We start from the raw sequence: 13,455 nt of genomic DNA, 5'->3' as shown, positions 1-13,455 counted from the left end.
GGAAGAGGGAGAGAGAAATTTCTTAATTTCTGGGAACTTTTGAGAATGGGGTGAATCCAGGTGTGAAGCAGAGAGTTCAGCTTGGAGCAACCAAGAAGGATACACAGAGACCCACATGCTCTGTGTTTGAGAATGGTTCTGACTGACCCCCACTTCTCAGGTGAAAGACTGAATTTGAATGTGACTAAAAAGGTCATTGGGAATCTCTTGTCATAGAGATTTTGGAGAGCTGTGTGAAATGCTCATGCCTCATAAGTTAAACACACTTTGAGAACCAAGGGAAGCCTTCAAAAGGATTTGTAAGTTTACTGCAATGTAACATTAGTCATTTCTCTCTCTCCAACATTCAATTTGACATCCTTTGTTATTATTAAAGAACTGAAGTTGGACATTGAGATTGAATTCTGTGGACTGTGTTATTGAACTGACTTACTGGACTGACTGACTGATCCTGCACACCAGTTTTCACCTTGTACATTCATTGAAACCCCCCCCACAACACACACACCCACACACTTTATGCATTGCACTACATCCAGTGGTAGATTTCACTACAAATGGATCCAGTGCAATCTAGACACAAGCCACGTTGCATAAAAAAGACTTCCATTGTGTATCTATTAGTTCTACATTCAGCACCTGTGACTTCTGCTCCTCCACCCAGAGGAACTATTTTGTATTCCCCTCTGTCCTGATCCTTCATCATTTCCTTTTAAATCTCCTATCAGTGTGCTTTATTCCAAAGAAAACAGAGAGATCACTGGTGAGGATATAAGGCACTCATGAGACTTCACTTGGAATATTGTGAGCAATTTTGGGGTCATTTAAGAAAAGATGTGATGTGATTGGAGAGGGTTCAGAGGTGGTTCAAAAGGAGGATCACAGGAAAGGAAGGGTTATCATATGAAGAATGTTTGAAGGCTCTTGGCCTGTATTTGATGGAATTTAGGAGAATGAGGGGGAACTCAGTGAAACATTTTGAATATTCAAAGGCATAGTCAGAATAGATGTACAAATGTGGTTTCCCATGGTGGTAAGAGGGCACAACTTCAGGATTGAAGGGCATCCATTTAGAACATATATGTGGAGGAACTTCTTAAACCAGATGGTGGTAAATCTGTGGAATTTGTTGCCACAGGCAGTTGTGGAGGCCAAGTCATTGGGTGTATTCAAGAAGGAGGAAAATAGGTTCTTGATTAGCCAGTTATGGGGAGAAGGCTGGTCAGTGGGGCTGAAAGGATAAAATTGTTTAGCTCATGATTGAATGGTGGAGCAGACCCGATGGGCTGTATAGCCTATTTCTGTTCCTATTGTCTTAAAATGACACCTTTCAGTGATCAGCATTGCAAAGATGCAACATTTGAGCATATTCCCTGCTGCTCCTGCCTGCTTCAGAAGTGCATCAATCATCACCTTACTAAGAAGAGCAGTGTGAGTTGCTTCAATGATTATAGCCCAGTAGCACTACATGTGTTGTGATGAAATGCTTTGAGAGGCTGGTCATGGCCAGAATTAACACGTACCTAAGTAAAGATCTCCTGTTACAATTAACCAATAGCAGATGCAATCTCACTGGCTCTCCACTCAGCTCTGGATTACCTAGAAAATAGCAACATATACATCTGATTATTCTTCATCGGCTACAGCTCAGTCTTCAACAATATAATTCTCTCAGTGCTGGTCAACAAGCTCCAAAACTTGGGGTTCTGAAACCCCCCGCTGCAACTGGATCCTTGATCTTCTCATCAGAAGACTACACAGTCAATACGAATCAAAAACAATGTCTCTTCCTCACTGACAATCAAGACAAAGGCATCTCAAGGATTTGTGCTTAGCCCACTGTTCTACGCCCATGACTGTGTGGTGGGCACAATTCAAATGCCATCTACCCAACTTGTGATGACATCATAGTCATTGGTAGAATCACAGAAGACAATGAGGAAGTGTACATGAGGGAGATAGTTTAGTGGTGTCACAAGAGCAACTTTATATTCAACACTGGCCAAACCATGGAGCTAATTGTGGACTTCAGGAGGAAATTGGGAGAAAATGAACCAGTCCTCCTTGGGACGGTGGTGAAAATGGTCAAGAACTTCAAATTCCTGGGTGTCAACATCTCTGAGAATCTGTCCTAGGGCCTCCATGAGGCTCTTCAGTGGCTGTAATTTGTGAGGCGTTTGAGGAGATTTTATATGTCACCAAAGACTCACAGAAATTTCTACAGGTATACTGTGGAGAGCATTCTGACTGGTTGCATCACTATCTGGAATGGAGGTTCCAATGCACAGGACAGAAAAAACTCCAGCAGCCTCGATATCCTCAAGGACCTCCACCAGCCAGGCCATACCCTCTCTCTTCACACTGCTACCATCAGGAAAGAGGTATAGGAGCCTGAAGATGAACACCTAGCAGGACAAGGGCACCAGCAGGACAAGGGCACCTCCCTTTCTCCTATTTTCTTGCACTATTTATTTATTTTTGAAATGCAATTTATAGCAACATTTGCACTAATGCTACTGCAAAACAAATTTCGTGACATGTTCATGACAATAAATATTGATTCTTCTTTGCTCCCATCAGTAACCATTTTAACATGTGAATGTGATTATTGTTTTGAACATATTCTTGCCAATTTTGCTGTTTTGTGTGTGGCGGATGCATTGGTACTTGGCACATCAAACATTAATGAAGCTTTTTAAAATCTCCAGAGATCGCCTTAGATCCATCACCTTATCTAATTAGTTCTGATGATTTTTGTTTTGAAGTATTTTGTATTAATATTTCTTCACACATGGAAATGTCTCATAAATCTGCACTTGAAGATCCTTGCTTCAACATCCTTGATACCCAAAACAAGACACAGTGGGATCACTGAAGTTTAAATAGGTTTGCTGTTGCCTTTTGACTATTATGTTCTACACTAGTGGTTTGTAAATTTTTTCTTCTGCCTACTCCACTTTTTCCAAGCTTTTTTTATTGGCTTTTATAATAAATATAGTACAATGAAGAAAAGGGAACAAAACTGAAAATATAATATCACATATGCATATATATCAAGATAAAACTTCAAACAGTATAAACTCGGACCCCCCCTCCACTCCAATGGATGAAGAGAGAAAAGGCATCAAAATATATATAAAAAAAGAAAATTATCCTGATGGTTACATATATTTTGTAGCTTTTGATTCATATCATGAATCAAAAAACAAAGGCAAGACTAGATCTCATCTGGAAGAGTGAGTACATTTAATCACATTAAAAACATTTATATCAAATGAAAATAAGACATAAAAGATCACCATGTATCTTCAAATTTCACCTATGAATCAAACATGACATCTAATCTTTTCTAAACTTAAATTGGACATAAAATGAGAGAACCATTGAAACACTGTTGGAGGTCTCGAGTCTTTCCATTTGAATAAGATGGCTCTTCTAGCCAACAATGTTGAGAAGGACATAATCCATTGCGCAGGTACAGACCCCAGTAAGAGCAGTTGTTGGATTGGGTTGTAGCTCCATCTGAAATACAGTCGAAAAGGTATTAAAAAATTATTTCCAATAGATTTCTGAGGATGGACAAGAACAAAACATAGGTGTCAATGCAGCAATATCATATTTGCATTGTCTAAAGTAGGGTTAATATTAGAAAAGATACAAGCCAGCTTATCTTTAGATAAGCCTACTCCAAGCAGAGTTTGCATAATGGTAAATGTTTGGAGCAACCTGGTTTATAAAATAAGAAGGGATTAATCCTTGTGATTATTCAAAGTACAGTTATGCAACATGAGTGTTCAAAGAAATATTCAAGAAAGACATGCCTTCTATCACTAATATGCTTTGAGCATGTGAGCATTAGAAGTGAGACCTTGGCTGTGGAAGACCAATATGTAATCCCTTGAGTTAGCTTGGTTCTATGTTAATAATTTGTTTTCTCTTCCTTCACAGAGAGTTTGAATTGCAGTCCCCTCCTGTCTCACCTCAGGCAGCACAAGCAACGGATCTATTGAACAAGAATCAATTGTCTGGTTACAAAGCTCACACCAAGATGAAGAGGGAGATGAAATGCATGGACAGATTTCTGTCTCTGAGTCATTCCTCAACAAGGCCATCGGGGGCACTGTCTACTGAGAAACTCTGTGAGGAAGAAGAGAGTGACATGTGCTCACAATTAATTCCTGCTCAAAAACATAACAATGCTGAACCATCAACTTCTGGATTGAAGGAAATAGTGAAAGGTTTCTGGCTATTTAAAAAAAAATCTATTGGAATAAATAGAATTATGTGTGCTATTGCAAGCTTCCAATTGGCATTAATACATTTGGCAACAAATAACCATTGTCATTTTTTTTTTACAGCTGTTAAACCAATGAGTTAGAGGTTTCATTTAAGTTGGCATTACTCTTCCATAGAAAAGAGGTTGAGGGAGATTCAAAAGAAATGTTCGTAATTGATTCAATATTTTACGATCTTTAGATCATGAGGAGGAGGAACAGGATTAGATTAATCAGCTCTCAAACCTGTCTGTCAATTATATTTTCTTCATAACCCTATTATCCTTTACTGAATGGAAATTTATCTCTGCCTTAAATAAACACAACTACTTGGCCCTCACAACTATGTGGCAAAGACTCTCAACCCTCAATTATTTTTCATCTTCGTCTTTAAAGCCCCCATGCCCCCTTCCCCATTCATAGACCATGCCTTCTGGTCATGTACTCTCCCAGGAAAGGAAACATCTCTGATTAAAAATCTCATTTGCTTTAATATGACAGGACCCCCTTTTAAATTCCAATTAAAAGTCCCATTTTGTTTAATTTGGAATTATCTTGATAAATCATGTCTGAACCACCTACAATGAAATATTTTTCCTTAAATTGGGGAACCAAAATTGTTCACAGAACCCTGCTTATAGGTTCACATGTGGTTTGTACTGTTACTGTAAACCTTTCATATTCAAGGTTCAACATTCCATTAGCTTCCTAATTACTTGCTTCATAAGTCATTGTCACAGGTAAATAGGGTTATAAAGAGAGCTTTTGGCACATTGACCTCTACAAATAAAAGTAAGTATGGGAGTTGGGATGTCATGGTACAGTTGTAGAAGGTGAGGCAAAATTTGGAGTGTTGCGTGCAATTTTAGATATCAATGAGATTGAAAGGGTGGAGAGATTTACTAGAATGTTGCTAGAACTTGACGAACTGAGTTACAGAGAAAGGAACAATAGATTAAAACTTTATCCCCAGAGCATTGAAGAATCAAGGGAGATTTGATAGAGGTAAACAAAATTACGAAGGGAATAAATAAAGTAAATGCAAGTAGGTTTTTCCAGTGAGGTTAGTGAGATACAAACCAGAGGACATGGTTTAAGAGTGAAAGGGGAAAAGTTTAAGGGGAACATTGGAAATTTCTTCACACAGAGAGTGGTGGAAGTGTGGAACATGCTGCCAACAGAAATGGTGAACGTGGGCACATGGATGGGAGGAATATGGAGGGATATGAACTGGATGCTGATCAGTAGGACTAGGCAGAATAATAGTTCAATAGTTCTAGCTTTCTGCATTTTGTGCACAGGACCCCCCCAATCCCTTTGTTCTGCATCTTTGTGAAATTTTTCTTGCATAAATATGTTCTGCTCTTTTGATTTTTCTTTCAAATGAATATTTGTTGCATTTTGCACATTATATTTCATTTTCTAACTATTTGCTCACTTATTAAGCTATGAATTTCTCTCTGTACACTGTTGCAATCAAGACATTGGAGCAGAAATAGGCTATTCAGCCCATCGATTCCCTACTCTGGTGATAGGTTGTCAATAAGCCTCTATAGACTCATAGCTTCCCACCTGTTTGCCAATTTTCTATTAATGCCAATATAATACCTCCTAAGCCACGGACTTTCTTTCTGTGACTCAACTGTTTGTGAGACACCTTGTCAAACATTTTATGGAAGGCCAATTTATCTGTTGGTTTCCCCTATATTCTTTCTTGTTGAAACTTGGAGAAAAGATGGAATGTATTTGTCAGATATAATTTTCCATTTATGAAACCTTGATGATTCTGCTTTATAATTTTTTTTCAAATTTGATAATATAATTGATTCTGGCATATTTTCAAAACAGAACCACTGTTGATTGGTCTGTAGTTACCTGCTTTGTGCTTCCTCTCTTTTTGACTGAGGATGTTACACTGACAGTTTTCCAATGGTCCGGTAGTTCTCCAGAATCCTAGTATTTTTGGACAATTATAGCTAAGGCATCCACTGTATCAGTACCATTTAAATTAGGAAACATAAGAACTGATTAAAATAATAAATTGTAATTATTTCCATTGACAAGAATTTTGTAAACTAGAGGTGACTGATTTAGATATTGATATGAGACTTCTTAAAAAAAAAAGTTATTTTGAAAAATTTTTTAATTTACATATAGAGCATGGTAAGAGGCCATTTTGGCCTACGAGCCTGTGCCTCCCAATTATATCCAATAAACCTACAAGTTTTGGAATGTTTTGAGCAGTGGGAAGAAACCAGAGGCCTCCCGGGAAATCCCTCGCAGATACTAGGAAGATATCCTAAATTCCTTACAGACAGCGCGGGATTCGAACCTTGGTCCCGATTGCAGGTGCTGTAACAGCATTGCTCTAACTGCTACACTATCGATGCATCCACGCTGCTCTGCTCCTACTTTTAATGTGGAGTTATTGTTTAGAATGAAGTACATGAAACATTGAGGAAAAGAGGATGGAAGCAGATGTAAAATTGTATACTTGAACAGGAAAAGATGCAGATCTATAGGAATAACCAGCAGAATGGGATGAACTGGATAATGCTTTGAGAGGATGCATTAGGTTGAATTTCCCTCTGTGCAGTAGGATCTATGATTTTTTAATTGAACTTTTAAAATTGTTTAATTTAATTTTTTTTGATTGTTTCCATGCTAGCCACATTTGACATGACATTGGATATATGCTGTGGCAGTGGCTGATAGCCAACCAAAATGGAGAAGCTTGAAATGTGGTTCAGAGAACTGTACCACAAATTGCACCACTGCATAACCTCCATTCTCCTCTCTTTTCTCATACAGTAAATTGCCCTGTCTGTGCAGTTGCTATCCCCAAAATGAACATTAACCGGCATCTGGACAGCTGCCTAATGCGAGAAGATAAAAAGGAAAGTTTACGAAGGTACAGTATTCAAATTGTCTCTTGTATAGCTGTTGTGCGTTAAGCTACCTCATCTGATACAGGTGATGGTTCCATTACCATTCCTTCTTCCTCATCGGAAAAGAGGATCTTCCATTTCAATAGCTCTTTGGCCATGGTGAATATTTTTGAGGTGTAGCATAGTGATAAAGATCATGATGCAGTTCATTGTCCTATTGTCTAGTTTTGCATTATTTATCTGGTGGTTTTTCTCCTTATTACATTGGGTGTTAACATGGGGAACAGGATTAGTTTCAAGTATTAATCAGTAGTCAACATGGATAATTCAGGAATGGTTTGTGTTAGCTCCTCAGTAAAGTAGCTGCATTACACTTTTTGTGCTGTTATTTACCTCTCGTATGTAAGCTTAGTGGGATTATGATGTTGGTAGATGAATGTGGATTGGTAACATTAACTCCTCCTCAATTAGTATCAATGCAGGGGCACTCCAAAGCTCTGTACTTAGCCCCCTACTCTATTCATTGTGCACTCATGGCTGCATAGCTGAGTTCAGCTCCAACTAAATCAATAAATTCACTGACAACACCACTGTTGTTGGCTGAATAAATGGGAATAATGATTCAGAAAACTGGATTGAGATTGAGAACCTGGTTGGGTAGTACCAGAACAAAAATCTTGCTCTCATCGTCATCAAGACTAAGGATCTTATTGTTGATTTTAGGAAAGGGAAGGCCAAGGGACCACGCACCTGTCCGCACTGATGGAAATGAGAGAGAGTTAGAACCATCAAGTTCCTGGGAGTCCTTCAGAGGACCTCTCGATGTGCTCATTGAGGCATCCATGAAGAAGGCACACCAACACCTTAGCTTTTTAAGGAGTCTGAGGAGATTTGGCTTGTCGGTGAACACTCAGTGTGGAAAGTATATTGGCTGGTGGCTTCACAGACTGGTTTGGCAATTGAAGTGCCCAGGAAGCAGAAGGTTGCATAAGGTAGCAACCATAGCCAGGTTCATCACAGGCTCTGACTTCATATTGCAGGCATGTATGTGAAATGCTGCCTTAAGATGGCAGCCAGCATCATGAAGGACCCCCTTCATCCTGATCACAACCTTTTCTCACTGCTTCCTTCAGACAGAAGCTACAGAAGTCGAAGACCAACAGCTCTTGGACAAAGAACAGTTTATTTCCAACAGCTATTGGACTTTTGAACCTCCCTTTGTTACACAAATCATAGACTGCTCTGACACCACAAGAGGACTGTCTGCACTATTGCATGTAACTTTCTTATATAAGGATTACTGTGAATATTTTTTATCTAATGAATATACAGTAAAACCCATGCTATCTAGCACCTATGAGGATTGCTAGATACAGGATAGGTGAATTTTCCGGTTGCTTGAGATTGTGTGTTTGGTGATTGGCAAACTAACAGCGAGGTGCGCTAATTTTAAACTTCTGTATTTGTTAACTATTTATTTTATTGAGTTTTTATGCTTGAGACTGCAGGCTGCTAGAATTCTGGGTAACAAGGATTTTTACTATGTCAAACATTGTACAACGTTTTTAACAATAAACATGATCGTTATTATGATGTTTTGTAAATTCAGGCACATTATTGCACTTACACCTTACTTTAAACAAGACTGTTATATTTAATGAGCCAGCAATTTGGTTTGAGAGTTAAACCCATGACTGTTGAGTTTTATATTTGGAAGTTCACTCCTGCACTGCTTTGCTTTTGAGTTGATGAATGTCAATAACTCAGCACTCTGATGCTATCTCAGAGCCATTGCGGGCTCTGCATTGGTTTGACTTGCCCCATGTGGACTTGCTTCATTTGACTTGCCTCAAGTGAATGTTACTTCTCTCCATGGCTGCTGTTAATCTGGTGTCTAATTTTCTCAATTTGTTGCATCAAAAGGCCCTCAAAGGATACCAATTTACAGGGGAGTGATGGCTTGTTTATTGTGACTCAGTAGACCATTAGGTTGTGCCACAAGGACCTCAGCCTTATACTCCACATATTAAAGAATAATCCACTCTCTCAGCTTTCAATTCTAGCATGAGGATTATCACATGTGTCTAATTTGATTTCTAAATAAAATAACTGATAATTTTGAGCTAAGATTTATTGTCATGTAATAATGCATAGAAATGTTAGTATAGCAAGGCTCGCCAGAGGGGAGACAGGCAGCTTGGCAGACATTCTGCTAATAAAAGCCATGATTATTGTTTGACTACATATAGCAGAAATGGGTGCAGCACTCAAGACAGAGCTGGTGACAATCAACCAGTCTGCCCCAAGGGCCAGAGAAATTCTCAACCACTGGATTACTTGTTTTCGATTACTACATGGCTTGAAACAACGTGGTATTCTTCAACTTTTATCTGCTGTAAGGCAAAGGAAGAGTCACCATGAGCATTGCCTGGTGCCCCTAACAGCAACAGAAAGAGGAGCAAAAGAGAATCCCTTCAGACACTGAGTGTCTGTGGATTTGCCTCCAGCGCTCCCACAGCCTCTGCAGCAGAAAAGATTATTTTTAAATTGTTAGCAACCTAAGCTCCAGATCCAAAAGTCCAATATGATTAGGAAGCCTTCAACACCCGAGGCCCTTAGGAAGCACTTCTTGCCCTCAGCATCCCCTTGAATCCTGGTTCTGAAATCTGATTCCCATGATCCAGCCTCCAGCAGCCTGTGTAGATCCTTCATCCGCTGAGCCTCTCACTGGTGATTTGATGCGGTCACCTTCCGATGGGGTTGTCTCACATGCTCCTCCTTCTCAATGCAAAGAGTTCTCCATGTATCTGGTCCCATGCACTGTTCCACTGCTCCCCGGAATCTGCAACCCTTATGGTACATTGCCCAGCACAGGTGCCACTATCTTGGGAACAGGATTTTAAAGTAAAACATGGTCAGCTCATTTTAGAGGCTGTCTAAAGCATATACAGAATGGTTGGCATTTGGACCAGTGGAAGGACCCTGCGGAGTAGCGCTGTGTTTCTGCTCCCCGCTCTCCTGGTTCCACAACAGTGGCAGCTCTGGCAGCGCCACCAATGTTCATTTTCTCTTTCACTGAATGTCACATCATTGGATACCATTGAGAATGGTTTCTATTGTTAAATTAGACTGAGGTGATTTGCAAAAATATGCATTGCAGTTGCCGTCAAAGGGCATGAATTTGAATGTCCATGTTTTATAAAACAGTGAATGTTGCTCTGGTATGTTTATAAACAGGATGCTGGATAATTTAACCATGAATGAATGAAGCCAACACATTGGAAGTCAAGATATGCATTTAAATCAGAATCAGAATTTCAGAATTAGAATTTATTGTCATAAACAAGACACAAAATTTGTTGTTTTGCGACAGCATTACAGTGCAAATATTTTAGATTACATTAAAAAAAAATAAATTGGTGTACAAAGAAGAGAAAGTGAGGGTCATTGTCCTTTCAGGAAATCTGATGGCAGAGGGGAAGAAGCTGTTTTTGCACCTTTGGGTGTTTGTTTTCAGGCTCCTGTACCTCCTTCCTGATTGATGCAATGAGAAGAGGGCATGGCCTGTGGGGTGAAGGTCCTTGAGGATAGAGACTGCTTTCTTGAGGAATCCCCTTGTAGATGTTCTGGATGGAGTAATGCTGCCACTAGCAGAGTTCATGACTGTAGTCTTTTCCTCTCCTCCTCCCGAGGAGACAGTAATGCAACCAGTCGGAATGCATTCCATGGTATGCCTGTATAAATTTGCAAGAGACATACCAAATTTCTTCAAACCTTATGAAATATAGCTGCTGGTGAGCCTTCTATGTGATTGCATCGACATGGAGGCCCCAGGACAGATCTTCAGAGATGTTGACCCTGGGAATTTGAAGTTCTTAACCCTTTCACAGCTGACCCCTCAATGAGGACTGGTTCATTTTTTCGAGAAATCCTTAATCAGCTCTATGGTTTTGCTAACATTGACTGCAAGGTGGTTGTTGTTACACCACTCATCTAACTGGTCTATCTCACTCCTGTATGCTTCCTCATTGCAGTCTGCTGACAACCTTGGTGTCATCGGCTAATTTGTAGATGGCATTTTGTGCCCAGCCACACAGTCATGGGTCTAGATCAAGTAGAGCAGTGGACTAGGCATACATCCTTGAGGTACGCCTGTGTGGATTGTTAGCGAGGAGATGTTGTTTCCAATTTGTACTGACTGTGGTCTTTCAATGAGGAAGTCAAAAATCCAGGTGCAGAGGCCCAGGTTTTGAGCTTGTTGATCAGTTCTGAGGGTATAATATTGTTGAAAGCTGCACAGTAGTCGAGAAGAGTCGCATGATGTACACGTTGCTGTTGTCCAGGTGATGTAGAGCTGAGTGAAGAACCAGTGAGATTGCATCTGCTGTGGAGCAATTGTGACAGTAGGCAAATTGCAGTGGGTCCAGATCTTTACTTAGGTACATGTTAATTCTGGCCATGATCAGCCTCTCGAAGCATTTCATCACAGTAGATGTTAGTGCTATAGGACGATAGTCATTGAGGCAGCTCACTCTACTCTTCTTGGGCACCGGGATGATTGATGCCGTTTGAAGCAGGTGGGAACCTCTGCATCAATGAGAGATTGAAAATGTCTGTGAACACACCCACTAGTTGGTTGGCACAGATTTTCAGTACTCTGCCAGGTGTGCCATCAGGGCCCGATGCCTTGCGAGGGTTCACCATCTTGAAGGTTGTTCTGGCGTTAGTTTCAGACACAAATATTACAGGGTTGCCAGCTTCTGCAGGGATTCTCATTGGTACTGTTGAATTTTCCTTTTCAAAGTGAGCATAGAATGTGTTCAGCTCCTTGGATAGTGAAGCATCACACCCCTTTATGGTGTTCACACTTGCCTTAGAAGATAGGAGCAGGAGTAGGTCATTCGACCCTTTGAACCTGCTCCGCCATTCAATGAGATCATGGCTGATCTTAAAGTTCAGTACCCCATCCCCGCCTTCTCTCCGTAACCTTTAATACCCTTATACTGAAGAAATAGATCTAATTCCCTCTTAAATATGTTTAATGAACCTGCCTCTACTGCCCTCTGTGGCAATGAATTCCACAGATTCACCACCCTCTGGGTAAAGAAATTCCTCCTCATCTTGATCCTAAATGGTTTGCCTGTTATCCTCCATCCATGGCCCCGGGTTCTGGATCTTCCCATCATTGGAAACATCCCATCTGCATCTATTCTGTCCAGTCCTGCCAGAATTTTATGTCTCTATGAGATCCCCTCTCAATCTTCTAAACTCCAGCGAGTACAATCCCAATTTGCGCAATCTTTCTTCATAAGTCATTCCTGCCATTCCAGGTATCAGCCTGGTGAATCGCCTCTGTACTCCCTCCATTGCAAGAACATCCTTCCTTAGATAAGGTGACCAAAACTGCACACAATACTCCAGGTGCGGTCTCACCAAGGCTCTGTACAGCTGCAGTAAAGTATCCCTGTTCCTATACTCAAACCCTCTTGATATGAAGGCCAACATACCATTTGCCTTTTTAACCGCCTGCTGTACCTGCATGCTCGCCTTCAGAGACTGGTGTACAAGTACCCCTAGGTCTCTCTGCACTTCCCCATCTCTTAATCTATTGCCATTCAAATAGTAATCTGCCCTCCGGTTTGTATTACCAAAGTGGATAACCTCACATTTATCCACATTGTAGTGCATTTGCCATGTATCTGCCCAGTCCCTCAATTTATCCAAATCACACTGGAGCTTCCTGACCTCCTCTTCCGTGCACACAACCCCTCCTAGCTTAGTGTCATCTGCAAATTTGGAGATATTACATCCAATCCCTTCATCCAGATCATTAATGTAAATTGTGAACAGCTGGGGTCCCAGTACTGATCCCTGTGGCACCCCACTGGTCACCGCCTGCCACTCAGAAAACGAGCCATTTATCCCAACTCTCTGTCTTCTACCTGCCAGCCAGTTCTCAATCCACATCAATACTTTGCCCCCAATCCCATGAGCCTTGATTTTGTAAGCCAGTCGTTTATGTGGGACCTTATCGAAGGCCTTTTGGAAGTCCAGGTACACCACATCCACTGGCTCTGCCCCATCTATTTTACCTGTCACCATCTCAAAGAATTCCAATAGATTTGTCAAGCACGATTTACCTTTTGTAAATCCATGTTGACTCCGTCCGATCCCTTCTCTGCTAATCATATGCTCCGCTATTACATCCTTAATAATGGATTCCATCATTTTGCCCATTACTGATGTAAGGCTCACCGGCCTATAATTCCCCGCTTTTTCTCTACCCCCCTTTT

At 40.6% G+C, this 13,455-nt stretch overlaps 1 protein-coding gene across 1 annotated transcript in view; it reads left to right on the top strand.

Moving 5' to 3' along the window:
- The window catches only part of rad18 (RAD18 E3 ubiquitin protein ligase), a 237,640-nt gene that overhangs the window by 83,410 nt on the left and 140,775 nt on the right, over window positions 1-13,455 (top strand). The window contains exons 5-6 of the mRNA XM_069937290.1: window positions 3,949-4,238; window positions 7,086-7,185. Of these exons, the coding sequence (XP_069793391.1) occupies window positions 3,949-4,238; window positions 7,086-7,185 (390 nt within the window). The remainder of the gene's footprint in view (window positions 1-3,948; window positions 4,239-7,085; window positions 7,186-13,455) is intronic.

This window comes from Narcine bancroftii, chromosome 5 (genome assembly GCF_036971445.1).
Source record: "Narcine bancroftii isolate sNarBan1 chromosome 5, sNarBan1.hap1, whole genome shotgun sequence".
NCBI lineage: Eukaryota > Metazoa > Chordata > Chondrichthyes > Torpediniformes > Narcinidae > Narcine > Narcine bancroftii.
Note: the sequence above shows the minus strand (reverse complement) of the source record. Positions and strands in the feature narration are given on the sequence as shown.